The sequence below is a fragment of the Balaenoptera ricei genome, chromosome 2 (genome assembly GCF_028023285.1).
Source record: "Balaenoptera ricei isolate mBalRic1 chromosome 2, mBalRic1.hap2, whole genome shotgun sequence".
In the NCBI taxonomy this organism is placed as follows: Eukaryota; Metazoa; Chordata; class Mammalia; order Artiodactyla; family Balaenopteridae; genus Balaenoptera; species Balaenoptera ricei.
In genome coordinates, this window is record NC_082640.1 from 182,682,031 (window position 1) to 182,696,533 (window position 14,503).

Sequence of the window (14,503 nt, forward strand, 5' to 3'; positions counted from 1 at the left end):
GCCTGGCCACTGGCCAGACCCAACCCCCTCCCCAGGCAGGACCCTCATGGGGCAGCCTCCCACATCCAGCACCTGAATGGGCTTTCTTGGGAGGAAGCAGTTGAGTTTCAAGCTGGTTTGGAACTGTCAGTGTCCCTCCGTAGACAGGTTCCTGGGTTAGACCAGGGTTTGGATTTGAAATGCTTCGCATTTCTGGCCTATGACTAGATAGAGGCCATGGAGCAGGGCCATCCACCCTGAGGGGCCCCATCACCCAAAACAAATGAGCACTGCGTACCCACCACGGAGGCTTGCAAAGAGCCTTTATTTATCTAGCGCAAAGTATACACTATCAATCACAATCTTCTCTGTTACTCCTTTTACTAAAATAGTTGAAATCAATGTTTTTACCACACTATCAAAAAGTTCTAATTTTTTTTCTCTCCCCAAATCAAAGTGGTTCAATAGAAGGTAGAAACGGGCACAGGGGTCCAGGGCTCCCAGCTCTGCCCAGAGCCGGGGAGGGGGCGGCCCCAGTACTCAGGTGGTCACATCCGACAGAAGATAGATAGATAGAGCGCGGCTGCCGGCCTGGGGACAGGGGCCAGGCGGTCCGCCCATTCCCAGAGAGCAGCACAAATACTTCCCCCACGTTATGAAAAATAATATACACCTCTACCGCTCTGCAGTCATGCGTTTCCTTTGTTTCTAAAAAAAAAAAAAAAGTCAGTAGTATGTATTGTTTCCTCTCAAGTTTTCAAGGAAAAAAAAAAATGAAAGGTCACTTTTTTCTCTTTAAACACTGATGTGTGGCTAATAACTTTTGGATAAAAATGTGCTCAGTGGATTCCGATTCCAGGATGGGCTTGGCCACCTGGGATGAGGCTGGAAGGGTGACGTCCATCACAGTGGGAAAGGAAGCCAACAGCTCAGGTGTCACACGGGGCTTCGGGCACTAGAATCAGAGTGTTTATGAAAGGACACCAGGTTCAGCAACACCCCACCACGAGGCTCTCAGGGCTGAGGCTCCAGATGGGAGGAGGGTCGCCGGTGTCACCCTCTGCACACTCCCTGCTAGTGGCAGAGCGGGGACTCGCCCCGAGCTGGCCCCCAGGACCTCCTCCCAGCCGTGGGCTCCCGCGTGGGGCGCGCAGAGGCGCTGCAGGCTTTTCAACAGCTTACGTTAAAAGAGATGCTGTCACAGGTATGGGTCTGCCCTAGAAAGCCATTCCCATGCAGTGCTGGCTCTGGGACACAGGCAGGGGCAGGAAGGGGACGTCGGCACCAGCTGGTGCTGCCTCCATGGCAGGCGGGAGGCTGCTTCTGGAGGGAATGCCTGACCCACTCCCTGGACGCCACCGCGGCACTAGGGGACAGGGTCACCTCCCTCCGGCAGGGAAAGGTCCCTTGGAGGCTGTTCTTCCCTGGGTCAGTTTGCAGGAGACCTGCAGTCACCAGGATACCTGACTTATTGCTTATTTTCAGTGGTGGCCAAGCCAGCCTGACCCAGACATGGCACACGGGTTCTCAGATGTGGCTCCCACCCAAGAGACCCAGACCCCCTCGAGCTGCTCCGTGGTTCTTTGGACTCCAAGACCCGGGAGGGGGCCTCTGCCCTCCAGCTGACTGCCCACCCGGGCAGGAGTCACCCAGAACATGACCAAGGATGTTCACCCAGCTCCAAGTGCACACCCCTAGTGACAGGGAACTCACCACGTGACCTAGGGACCAGCTCCTCCCAGAGAGCCCACAGCTTCCTATAACACCCAGGGCAAGAGGACCATGCCCGACGCTGTCACCGGCACCCGTTCCGCACTCCTCGGGCACAGTGAGGGCCGCGGGCCTTTCCCCTGAGTGTCGACCCAAGGGTGCCGATGGCAGACAGGCGGTGGGGACGGCTCAGAGTCCCCGCCGGGGAGAGGGACGGGGCAGCCTCGTCCGTCCCCTCACCTGGTCCCCATCCCTCGCGTGAGCCTTGGACGAGGCCTGCCCGATGCCAAGCCAGCCTCTCGGGCTCTTCGCTCGCCCGCGCGCAGAGCTCTAATTACTGCTGGAGTCCAGCGATGGGGGAGGAACTGCAGATGGTGGGTGGACCGGGGCTGGTTACAACAGTGGCCTGTCCCCACCCTCCAGGCTCTGGGATCTCGTTTGTGATACGCCACTGATCGCTTACCCCCTCTGGGCCTCACTGCCCTCGCACACAAACTTTAAAATTTACATGTCTCGCTTTACAGTTTATACATGATCCTTTTACACTGAAGGTCTTATTGGATCCCCAGAGCCCTGCAAGGAGGGCCTTAGGCTGCCCACTCTGCAGGGGAGGACGCTGAGCTCAGGAAGGGAGGTGACTGCCCACCGAGAGGAGGCAGCAAGGCAGCGGAACTCAGCTGGGGCCTCCGCCCCACCCAGCCCACCCACCAGCCGCCTCTCCAGCAGGAGGACCCCGTTGGCTCGCGTGCTGTGAGTGAGGACACAGGCTGACTAGAGCAGATGGCCTCGAACCTCTGAGCCCTCCTTTCCCGACCAGGGGCCCAGAGAGGCTGAGTGACTTGCTGAGGGTCACACAGGAAAATGAAAACCAGAGCCAAGCAGGGCTCCTCCCAAGGAGGGCAGAACTCCTTCACCTGCGGCCACGTGACTCCGTCCACAGTGATCCAAGAGGGGGCCAAGCCCCGGGGGCAACCGTTCCTGAGCAGAGGCCCAGCCACGGCCCAGTGCCACCCATGCGGAGAGAGAGGCCCAGCCCAGAGACTCTACACAGCCCATGATGCGAAGCACAGAAATGGAGGCGCCTCGGGCCCTGGGCAGGAGGGACCCAAAAAGATAGGGCACAGCCTAGGACAGGGTGAGGGGACACTGCAGAGTGTGTGGCCAGGGGTGGGGGCGTGAACTCTAAAAACAAGCAGAGCCAGCAGCAAGGAGGCCGGGCCCCGGGGCCAGAGGAAGGGCCGCGGGTGAGTTTCCTCGTCCACGACTCTGGGGACCCAGTGCTTATGGAGCCAGTGTTCAGGCCACAGCAGGCGGGTCAGAAGCGGTGCCCCGTGCATCAGTCCAGCTGCCAGCGGCCTCTGTCCAGCACAGGTGGCAGCCGGGGATGGAGGGCTTGATGAGGCGCCGCTCCACCAAGGCTGGGCACAGCCTGGCACGGTTCCTGGGCCGGACATTTCTGAGCAGCCTCAGCCCCTCGCCAGTGGAGCGCAGAGCCCGGGCCCCAGAGCAGGAACGAGGCTGTCCAGGCCGCTCTGCCGCGGGGAGCAGTCTTCCCGCTTTGCTGGTGTGTGAGAGGTGGGGAGTGGAGTCGCACCCCCGGAAGCCAGGCCACAGCAGGCAGCGTCCTATGTACAATTCACCACGGAAAAAGAAGACGGTGGCTCGGCGCGAGGGCCTGCCCACGTCTGGGGACCCCAGGCAGGGCCAGTCCACGTCCACGGAGGAACGGCCCTACAAAGGCCCTTTGAACTGGTTTCCAGACAGGTGCTGCCGGATGGAGGGCTTGGAGCTGGCGGCATCTCCCAGTTTTCTCCAGACCACCTGTGGGGAGGGGCGAGCTGTGAGTGGAGGGCCCATCCCAAGCCTGCCCAGGGGCCTGTGCGCACAGACTGCCCCATCGCTCTTCAGAATCACCTGCGTCCCGAGAGCCATGGGGCCGGGAGGGGACACGGAGGCCGCGTGAGGCCCAGAGACCCTCAGAGTACATCTTTGCACGTCCACCCTCACAACCATACCTCCCACCCCGAGCAGGTCACGTCTGGGGGCAGACTTGGCCTCGCGGCTGTCCAGTGGGGCCTACAGACCCAGGAGGCGGCAGAGGAGGGGGATTCGGGACACCCCACCCCAAGCGAGGCCCAGGTGCAGCCCCGTGATCCACCTTCCCTGCTGGCTCCCTCACGAGTCCAAAGAGACCATGCGTATTGGCCAGGCGGGTCGGGGGATGACGCTCTGCCTCCCCAAAGACCCAGAGAAGCCCAGCTTCCAAAAGCCAAGGCAGCCAGCTCCAGGGTGGAGGGTCCCGCAGAATGCAGCGTCCCGCCTGCACCCCCGGGAGCACCACCTGTGCGCTGGCAGCCAGCAGGGGCACCAGCATGCTGGGAGGCTGGGAGCCAGACAGACATCAGGGGACAGGGGACAGGGGCCAAGGGTCAGGATAAATGGGGCGAGCAAGACCAGAGGTCAGAGACCCTGTTCTTGGGGAGGGAAGGGGGGAAGGAAAGAAGGAAGGGTAAGGAGAGAGAGGGAGGGGAAGAAAAGGAAAGGGGGAGGGGAGGAGGGGAGGGGAAAGGGGAAGGGAGGGGGGAAGGCGGAGGAAGTCAAGGGGACAAAGAGAGGCCGGGGCTCCCGAAGCCCCAGCACCTGCTCCCCGCCCCCCAGGTCACTGGCCCCTCCTGCGGGGAGTAAGGGCGGCACAGGGACCGCCCCCCAGGTCGCCCCCAGCCCGGGCCCAGGAGGCTCACGTTGCACATCTCGCGGACGATGGCCTTCTCCTTCTCACTCAGGTCCTCCTCACAGCTGTCCTGGAGCTGTCGCTCCAGGTTCTCATGTACCTCTAGCACCTGCAGGGGACAGGTCCCAGGGTCAGGGGCAGACGCCACCGGGCAGGCCTCAGGCAGGTCGCCCTGAGCCCCGGCTGCAAACGGGAGCCGTGGGGTCCCGGGACGGAGGGGTGGTGTGCAGGGAACAGGGGCGTGGAGAGGCCTAAGGGCCAGGTCGTCCTTCCCCCCTTCGCGTCCTCTCCCCGCAGTACAGCGTCACCGAGGACGCCGCACGAGGGAAGCAGCACCCCGTGTCAGCACCGGGGGCAGAGCTGAAGACCGGTCACGCGGGAGCAGAGAGGACAGGTGGGGTGGGGGCCACTGTCACACAAGGGGACTGACTCACTCCGACCCCGGGCCCCCACTTGGGCCTCAGGACGGACAGCCCAGCTCACGCACGTCAGGGCTGTGTGTCGGTCACCGCCCGCACGGGCGCCAGTGTGCCGTGTCTGTGCGGCCGTGCCGGGCCTCACACCCGGGGGACCGGGCGCTGCGTCCGCGGCGCGCATACACGTGAAGGGACGGGGATGCCGTGGTGGGAGATGCACCCCGGGGCGCACCCGGAGGCCCTGAGCAGGGCGCAGGAGGAGAGTGGGCCTGGGAGACCTGAGCCTCGCCCCCCAACCCCCATCCCCGACCCTGGGGAGTGCCAGCCCTCCCCCCACCTCCCCCAGGCCTCAGCTTCCCGGGCCGCTACCCAGCGCCTCCGAATCCCCGCTCCGCGGTGCTCCAGGCAGCCACGGCCACCCAGAGACCAAAGTCCCCGCCCTGCGGCTCAGCTGCCCCCAGGCTCAGAGAGGGCAAACGTGGGGTCCAAGGTCACAGGCTCCTGAAGTGCAGCAGGGACCTGGGGGCCCCCGAGGGAGCGGGAGCCGGCAGGGCCTGGTCCTCACCTTCATGGCGTGTACGACAGCCTCAGGCTTCTGTCCCGCAGAGCTGTAGCCGCCCGAGGACAGCTCAGGAACCGTGCAGGCCGGGCCCTGTGGGAAGGAAGTGCGTCTCAGCTCGCCCTGGCTGGCTCCCAGGTGGCAGCCGCAGGTGTGACCAGCAGCGGGGAGAGGGCACCGCGTCTGCGGGCCCAGGGCCCAGGCTGGAGGAAATGGGGGTGGAGGTGACGGGGGAGAGGAGGCTGGGCGTGGGGACTGGGCCAGGGCAGGGGGGCAGCATCGCGACTCCCCACACACATCCCGCAGGCTCCTCTAAACAGCCCACAGGGAAGGTCCTGCTGTCTGCTTTGCAGGTCACCCGGGAAGATGCGCAGGACCTGGGCTCCAACCCCAGGTGGCCTGCCTCCTAAGGCCCCTCTCCCTCCCCGGCCTCCACCCCCCAGGGCATTCCCGGGGCTTCCAGCCCTGACCCTCCCAGTTCTGTCTGGCCACCCAGGAACAGTGCCACCTCATTCTGCCAACACCCTAACTGGCAACCATGTGCCCACCTCCCACATCAGCCTGGGGGGCCGGGACACAGGCCGGGAGAGGACGGGATCCACTCCCTGGCCTTCTGCCCGCCCGTGTCGGAAGCCGAGTGTCTGCCCGGCTTCTCCCCGGCTGGCCAGCTCCTTCTGGCCAGGTGTCCATGGGGCAGAAGACAGGGCTTTTGGCTGGGGCTGCAGTGGGGACCCCGGCCCCAGAGCAAGGTCAAGAAGGGATCAGGGCCGCACAGAAGGAGCCCACACACAAGGAGACCGATGGAACTGCGGGGCGGCAGGAGCCGGGAGGTCAGAAGACGCTGGGAGGGGACCTGAGGGGAACCGGCAGATGCCGGAAGGCAGAAATGAAACACCAAGAACACCCCAGGGAGTGCGTGATGGGGAGGAGACCCTGGCATCCTTGGGCATCCTTCGTGTCTCTGAGTCTTGGTTTCCTTCTCCGTCAGTGGCCCCCGATGACCCCTCCAGAGACCAGGCCAACTCAGTGAGCTCGGCTGATGAGGCCATCACCCTGGGACCCTTCCCAGGGGTCCTGGGACGCTGTGCGGGGACCCTTGGGGCCTGGAATCTTCCACCACCAGCAGCCACCCTCTGCCTTCTCCCCACCTGCCCACGTGGCCCGGACTTGCTCCCAGGGCCTCGCAGGCTCGCCCTGCTCTTGGCTCCAAGCAGAGGCCAGACCCCACAGCCTTGATGTCCGGGAGAGCTGGGCTTGGGCAAGGTTCTCCAGGCACGCCCGACCCACTCTGCACCTCGGTTTCCTTGTCTGGACGACAGCTAGGGTCCCTGTGTCCCAGGGTGTATGGAGAGCCCTGGGATGCTGTTTCCCTAACTCTGTCCCAGGGTGTATGGAGAGCCCTGGGATGCTGTTTCCCTAACTCTGGCCCAGGCTGCCCGGTCTCTGGTTCCCGGCCGGGTGCGTCATGCGGGGGAACCAAAGCAGCTTCTGGGAGACAGGTTGGGGGCGGGTCACACACACATAGGTGCGCACCCTGAGGCAGAAGGCTGCCCTCCCCGCTAAAGGCCAGCAGGGGGCGACAGCACACAAGTACAGCCCAGGAAGGCGCCCGGCCCTCGGCTCCTCTGGCCTCAGGTCCTGTCTGCGCCTGGGGCTCCCTGACCGCCTGCGCTGCAAGGGGGCCGATTCTGAAGCAAAGGCCAGGAGTGCCCGGGGATAGGCCGTGCAATCCAGCCCTTTCCTGGGCCACCCCACCGAGCGGACGGCAGGTGCTAATGAGAGCGTAGCCGCGGCATCCTGCGACTGAAGCCACCACCGGACAGCGGTCAGGACTGCGACCTTTAGAGCATTTCCCAAACCCAGCTCACCGCTGCAGGCCTGCCATGGCGGGAGGACCACAGCCTGGAGAGCCCGGTGATGCCTCCCCCCGACTTCCTCAGAGCCCACTTGGAGCAGAGCAGCCCACGGAGTGCCGATTGCAACCCTCGGCGCAGACGCTGTCTTTCTATGCTCCCACTTTACAGATGAGGAAGGGGAGGCTGCACGACTTGCCAAGGCCACAGAGCTAGTAAACCAGGGGGCCGAGCCTCCAACCCGGGTCTGTGGGACTCCAGCGCTGGAGCCAAAAGCGGGGAGATGCGTGTACACCCAAGAGCACTGAACACAAGGCGTCCACACAAGTGCCTGTGCAGGGGTGTTCAGAGAAGCACGAGTCACAATAGGCAAAAAATGGAAACAAACCCATGCACAGCCACTGATGAACGACACACAAAATGTGGGGTACCCACACAATTTTTGGACATAAAATTTTGTCCAAATTTATGTGGACAATAAAATTTGACAGTAAAAAGCAATGAAGGTCTGACACATGCTACAATGTGGATGAATCTCAGAAACGTGGTGCTAAGTGAAAGAAGCCAGTCACAGAGAATGACATATTTTATGATTCCGGTTTATATGAAATATCCAGAAAAGGCAAATGTGGAGAGGCAGAAAGTAGATTAGCGGTTGCCAAGGGGCTGGGGGCGGGGGGTTGCGGGGAGGGATTGCTAAGGAGCACGGGGTTTCTTTCCAGGGTGATGAAAATGTTCTGCTGTAATGACTGCACAGATCTGTGAAGATTCTAAAATCCACTGAAATGGACACTTAAAAATAGTCAACTGACCAAAAAAAAGTAGGGAAACCAGTTTCCCCAAGGGACCTGTCGAAAGCCTCGTCCTCTCAGACGCTGATGGGTACAAGCTCCGTTGCTCGCTCCACTGACAGGCAGTGGGTGGGAGAAGTGAGGAGGGTGGGGACATCCAGCTGGGCAGGGAGGAGGTGTCCCCACCCCACAGGGTCACCTGCTTCACCTCGGGATTCTCTGACATGTGGACATGCAGGTCGCCTTACAGAAGATGTGCCCACACCTAGCTGTGGAAGAGACGAGGCCCCCGGCAGTGTCAGAGCACAGGGGGTCCCCCCCACAACAAACTTCCTCTCCCTGTGGACCCACGCGCCCTCCAGGGCCCAGCAAGGGCTCAGCGCCCTATAAACACCACAAGAGGCCTGGCCTCTGAGCTTCCACCTCAGCTCCAGCCCCTCTACTGCCTCCTCAGCAGCCTTTGTGGTTGCCCCTCCCACAAGACACCATCACCCTCTCCGTCTGCCCCAGGAACCTGCCCCCAGCCTCGTGCTGCACGCTGGCCCCTGGCCTCCAAGCCCAGCTTGGCCTGGTGCTGGCACGCACTAGCCATGCGACCCTGGCAAACCGTCCCATCCCATCCCACCCCACCCCGGTGGGCCTCAGCTTCCTTCCCTCCAAAGGGGGGGGTGACAACCCATGGCCTGCAGGCAGCCTTAAGAAGGCACAGTGAGCCCCTCCCAAGGCCTCCTCCAGGAAGCCTTCCGGAAGACTCATGCCCTCCGCTAGCACTGAGCAGCACTGCCAAGGCCTCAGGGGCTCAGCCTGGGGGAGTGAGCTCCCTCTGCTCACATCTGCACATCCCAGGAGCCAGCCAGGTTTGCACGGCACTTTACAGTTTGCAGCTCACCAAGAAGACTTCAGTGCCCAGTACCGTCAGCTGTTAGGATTCCCACAGTTGATCAGAATGAACAGAGGGCAGAGGGTGTGAAGGGCTGGGGGAGCCACTCCTGTGGGGGCAATGCTGGGCTCTTCAGAGCCCTTCATCATGGGGCCTCTTTCAGCCACGGGGCTCCTGGATAAATATTTGGATTATCTGTCATCGGCAGGCTTTGCTGCCTGCACAGCGTCAGCAGCTACATTCCTGGCGAAGGTGCGAGGGCCTCAGAAGAGAAACAGCAGAGCGCTCGGCCAGCAGCCAGTGGCAGCATCAGCCTGCTCCTGCCAGCGCAGAGGCCCCGGGAGGAACCCTGGGGCTGCCCTTACTGGCCGGGATGGAAGGGAGACAGCAGGGCTGGGACCCTGGGGGAGAGTCCAGGCCCACCTTGCAGTGACCTCAGGCCAGCTCGGTTTCTCATCTGTTCCGTGGGGACTTCTCATCAAGTCCCTGCCTTGTTGCAGGGCTTCTGTGTGTGGAGAGCGCCCAGCACGGCCCTGCATGTAGCAGATGCTCAATGAACATCTACAGAGCTCACGCGAACGCGTGCTTCTTGGGAGGTAGTTTTTGCACATTCACAGATTTGTGCAGTCATCCAACAGAACATTTTCATCACCACCTCCCGCCTCCCGCCAGCCCCTGGCAACCACTAGTGTACTTTCTGCTTCTGTAGCTCTGTGTATTCTGAATACAAGAATACATCCCTCGGTTACAGAGGGATGACGGGCACATTCACCTGCAGGGAGCAGTCCTGAGCCGGGCATGCACATCCCAGGGAGCTGGCCCCACGCTGCCCTCCCTGTCCCACCCAGGGCAGGTCAGAGCCCAGGCGAGAAGCCAGGATCACCCTGGAGGCGCCCTGGTGACAACGGAAGCCCACAGCCATAAACTCGAGCCCCTCCCCCACCTCCGTTACAAAGTCTGGGGTAGTCGCCCTCACGTGCACACAGGGCAGCCCCACCCCAAGCTCCAGCGCCAGCAGGGCAGCAACTCCCTGCTGTGTCCGAGGAGTGACACAGGCGGACGAGTTGCACAGAGAGACGGCGGCTGGGCCTCGTGGCCTCTGCCCCAGCCCGCGCTGCCGGCAACGGGATCCCAAGTTGGGCCTCCACCTCTCACCACCACGCCGGGCCCTTACAAGGTTCTAAGGGTCGAGGGTGGAGCGTCGTGGGTCGGGAGCCCAGGCGCCGTCCCGGGAGGGCGGAGGAATGACGAAGGCCACTCTGGACCTGAGCCCAAGCCTTGCCCCGGAAGCAGCTCAGGCAGAAGCTGAGAATCCCAATCCCAGCTCAGCCGTGGACCATCCTCGTGCCCTGGGCGGGTCACCAGCCGGCCCGAGGCTCACCCCTCCACTTCCGGAGGTGGGCGGTCCACGTGGGAACAGTGGGGCTCGAGGGGGAGGGGCACTTACATTCTGCCGCACATCCTGGTAGGAGGGCGGCAGGCTGGAGAGCTGGGACTCCGAGTGGTACGGGGAGAAGCCTTTCCGCAGCGTCCGGAACTCTCCGGAGCCTGCCTGCTGCGTGAGAGAGAAGGGGAGAGGGTTAGACGGCAGGGGCGAGGGGCTGGGCTGAGCGGGCAGAGGATGCTCCCGTCAGGCCCTCGGACTGGACTGCTGGACGAGACACGTCTGCCGGGTCCAGGCGGGGCTCCCTCCGCGGGCCCCCTCTGCTCTGTTCCTCACACCTGCCTGGAGGCCCGGCCTGTGCACCCTCCCTGCCCACCCCCCCATTTTATCTGTCCTCACGGCCACTGTCATCAGTAGCCGTTGACATCCATCTCCCCGTTCAGGTGTCAGAGCCACGAGGCCAGGGGCTTCATTTCGCTCCCTGCTGTGTGTTTTATAAACGTTTCTTGAATGGCTGAATAAACAGGTGAGTGAATGAGGGCGTGGCTCGCCCCGCCCCGCCCCGCCCCCCTCGTTCCTCTGCTCCAGCATCCAGCACTCGGGTCCCCGAATGGCCTGGGGAACGGCCTCTGCAGCCCCTGGGGCCCACATCCTCGGGGAAGTCCTCCCGCCCCCACGGGGCTGGGGCTGCCCGAGGGGTGAGCGTGCACAGCGCCCTGACACGCTGCCCGTGACCTCCGCCGTGAGTGTGAGCCCCGGGCCTCAGCCTCTGTATCCACAGGTACCAGCGCAGCCGGGCTCATAACTAATGAACGCCCAGGGCACGCTTAGAAGGAGGGGGGGGAAGCAGGAGTGAATGAATGAATGAATGAGTGACTGAATGAATGAACAAGCACATATTTGGCCTTAGGTGGTTCCCCTCGGGGCAAAGCAGAGCCCCCCAGAAGCTGGGGCTGGACCCAGAGAGGGGGAGGACCCAGGGGTCACGCTCAATCCAGTGGAGGTCCCCCGGCCCCGCTGAGCGGAAACCTTGGCCTCTGGACCCTCTGCATCACTACAACCCTGGGGTGGTGCTTCTGACCCCAACACCCTCTTCTACTTCAAAGGGACTGCGGAAACACTTCTGGGCAGATAAAATGCAGCGGAACGTCCCATAAATCAGCAGGCCGTTGAGTTGCCCAAACAAACCCTTGGAGGGGAAGAGGCCAGGGCTGGGGGGAGCAAGACGGGGCAGCGGCCGCGCCTGGGGGCCCCTCCTCCTGCTCCTCGGCACTCCCCTGCTCTGCCCCGAGGCCCCTGCGCACACCCAGCTCCCCCCGCCGGCCGCTGGACCCAGGCCCCCATCTCTCACGGGACCTCCAGCCTCACCAGCGCCCTGGGCTCTGCTTTCCCGCCCCCGTCAGACCCAGGTCAGACCCCCCCGGTCTCAAGGGCTTGGGCACACACAGCAATGCCCTGTAAGTACCTGCAGGACAGGAGTGGAGGCGGCCAGGGGGAACGTGAGAAAGGCAGTCACTCCCCTCATTACCCTACTCCCATCCCATCCCCACCCCAGGCTCCCACCCACGGAAAGCAGAGACCAGCCGCCTAGCTAAGGACTGTTCCCGTGGCCTAGGGAGGACCGGAGTGTGGCCAAGGTCACCAAGGGACCCAGAGGGGAGAGAAGTGGGGTCCCCTGAGTTGCAGCAGGGTCTTACAGGGGGACCTCGGTCACAGTCCTCTATCCTAAAATGGGACTGTCACGCACCGACCAAGGCCTGTCTGGGTTAACCTGAGGCGTTACAGCCCAAGGCATACTGACCCTCCCTGGCCCAGCCAGGGGTCTATCTGAGCCGAGCCTCTGACACCGGGCACCAACAAGAAAGAGACGCCGCCCCTCGCCCAGCACTCATTCACCCTCCCATGGGGATCCCCCCTTCAGGGCACCCCTGCCTCCCTGGGGGTCTCACCCCCAGCTCCATTTATAGGCAAAAATCCCAAAACCAATTATTTTCCTGGCCAGATCTCTGTGACAGTTACACAATCTTCTCCAATGGAAAGCGCGTTCTAAACTCAACACGCTGAATGTCCGCCCCTGGGGCCGCAGGCCTCTCACTGGGGCCCCGACACAATTCTGCAGGCACATCCCCACCTGCCTGGTGAGAGAAAGCCAAGGGACCAGGTGCAAGGCCCGGCTGGCCCAACACACACACACACACACACACACACACACACACACGCACACGCACACTGGCATGGATTTGACCACAGGGCCAGGCGTTGGAGCCACTGCTCTCTCCCATCGGCCCCTGGGACCAGGACGGCGGGTGCTGCCCTGTCCTTACCCGCACCCCGTCTAGATTCTGCTCTGGGCTGAGTCTCCCCTCCTCCACAGCTCCTCTGATCCCGGACCAAATGGGTTCAGAAGCAGCCCACGTGCCGCTACTGAAAACACAGGTTTGTGCGTCTCCTCCCTCCCCCGCAGATAATTCCCTGGGGAGGAGGTGTGGGTGCAAGAGGGTGGGGAGTTCTTAATTAGCAGCGTGCAATTCCCACCCCTGCCTCCGGTGATGTCCGTAACTATTTGCGAGCCCACAGCACTTATGAGCAAGCGACAAAGCTGGCGGGGAGAATGTTGGGGCAACGTGGCTAATGACGCGTCGAAATGAAGAAACATAATTGCACTTAAATCCAAATTAAAAATCCTGCTATTCTCCTCGTGGTGCCCTGGAAGACGAAATCCCTAGGGTTTCACCACTGAGGTGGAGCGAAGCTGAAGTGGCCTTCTGGGGCGGCGGGCCGGGCAGGACACGGGCGCACCACTGCTCCCCAGGAGAGGATTGCCCTGCCCCCCCAGGCCCCCTAACGGGGTCCCTCGGGACACAGGGAAGCGGATCTGACACACAGAGCAGGAGCTGGAACAGGGTTGCCCGGATCCTTAAAAGGGAAGGAAATGACCCAGCGCGGCAGCTACAGCAACGGCCGCTTCCACCCCGCCCTGGCCCCCACGGAAAAGCAGCACAGGAGTTCTGGACCGGGAGGGAGGGACCCAGGAGGCTGCAGAGCCTCCCATCCCACTGTCAAGGGCACCGGGACCTCCGTCCAGGGCCATCACTGCAACGCTACCCAGCTCAGAGCGGGTCGCGGCGGGTGGTGTGAACTCAGGCTACCCCAGCCTCTCCGGGCCTCTGTGGGGCTGCAAGGGGGCTCCCAGCAGGAGCACCTAGTGATCGCCTGCCCAGGGACTCCTGCTTGCAACGCCGGGGGCTCCCTCGAGGCCACCTGCAGATCCTCCTGGGGAGCACTGTCAAAGGAGGTGCTGAACAGAAACGGGCCAAGGGCAGAACTCAGAGAAAACAAGGCCAGGCGCCCACCTCCCCGCCCCTCCACTCAGGGCTCCTCCCTGGGGGGCCGCTTTCCGGGCTCCCTCAGAGGCAGCTACTCGCCCTGCCTTCCTGGTCCCAAAGGGCTCTCAGCCCCTCGGGTGGGCCGCAGGCTACCACAGGACATGGCCCTACTGTGTGCACCCAGGCAGGGAGGCAGTGCCTGACAGGTGAAGCGAGGCCTGCCACTGCGGAGATGGAAGGTGAGCGCCGACACGGGGGCGCCCAGGCGTCCCCACGTGGCAATCTGCTCGCAGGTGGCCGCTCAGATCCCCAGACCCAGGGCCCACGGGCCGATGTGTAGGCAGTGACCAGGGGCAGGACCCCATCAGTGGGAGCCATCCCTCAGCCTGCCAGCCCTCGTGGCACAGGGAGGTGTCGGTGTCTCCATCATGGGGACAGGGCTCCGATCCCAAGTGACACCAACCCTGCTTTCCGAAACCCTAACACAGGGCAGTCACGCCTGCCTCCCAGGGGTGGCAAGGCTGTAGCGCTCGGAGAGGGTGGGAGCCCAGCACTGGGCGCTGGTGGGTTCTTCCTACCTCCAGGCATCCCTGGAGACCTCGCCCGGGGACCTGGGCCAGCTGGGAGCCAGCACTAACTTCTGCGGCCTCGGCAAGCCCTCACCCTACCGGGCACTGCAGGTTCTCCTGCAAAGTGGGGATCTCGACCTGCCCTCTGACCTCACAAGCTGGGCAGATCCGGTGAGAGGTGGGAAAGGAGGGGCCTGGGTGGAGCATCGCCAAGAGGCTACTGTCTCATAACTCTTTTGCTGTTGTTTTGTAAAGCTGGGCAGTAACGCCAGCTCAGAGAGAGGGCGGATCCCACGATGAATCTA

At 62.9% G+C, this 14,503-nt stretch overlaps 1 protein-coding gene across 2 annotated transcripts in view; it reads right to left on the reverse strand.

Annotated features, from left to right (window-relative positions):
* Nucleotides 1-285: 285 nt before the first annotated feature.
* CCDC85C (coiled-coil domain containing 85C) overlaps nt 286-14,503 on the reverse strand; it is an 83,315-nt gene continuing 69,097 nt past the window's right edge. For both annotated transcript variants that reach the window (XM_059914978.1, XM_059914977.1), the window contains 4 exons: nt 10,367-10,474; nt 5,402-5,488; nt 4,431-4,529; nt 286-3,510 (listed from right to left, as the gene is read on the reverse strand). In XM_059914978.1, coding sequence (XP_059770961.1) covers nt 3,421-3,510; nt 4,431-4,529; nt 5,402-5,488; nt 10,367-10,474 — 384 coding nt within the window. In that variant the 3' untranslated portion in view covers nt 286-3,420. The remainder of the gene's footprint in view (nt 3,511-4,430; nt 4,530-5,401; nt 5,489-10,366; nt 10,475-14,503) is intronic.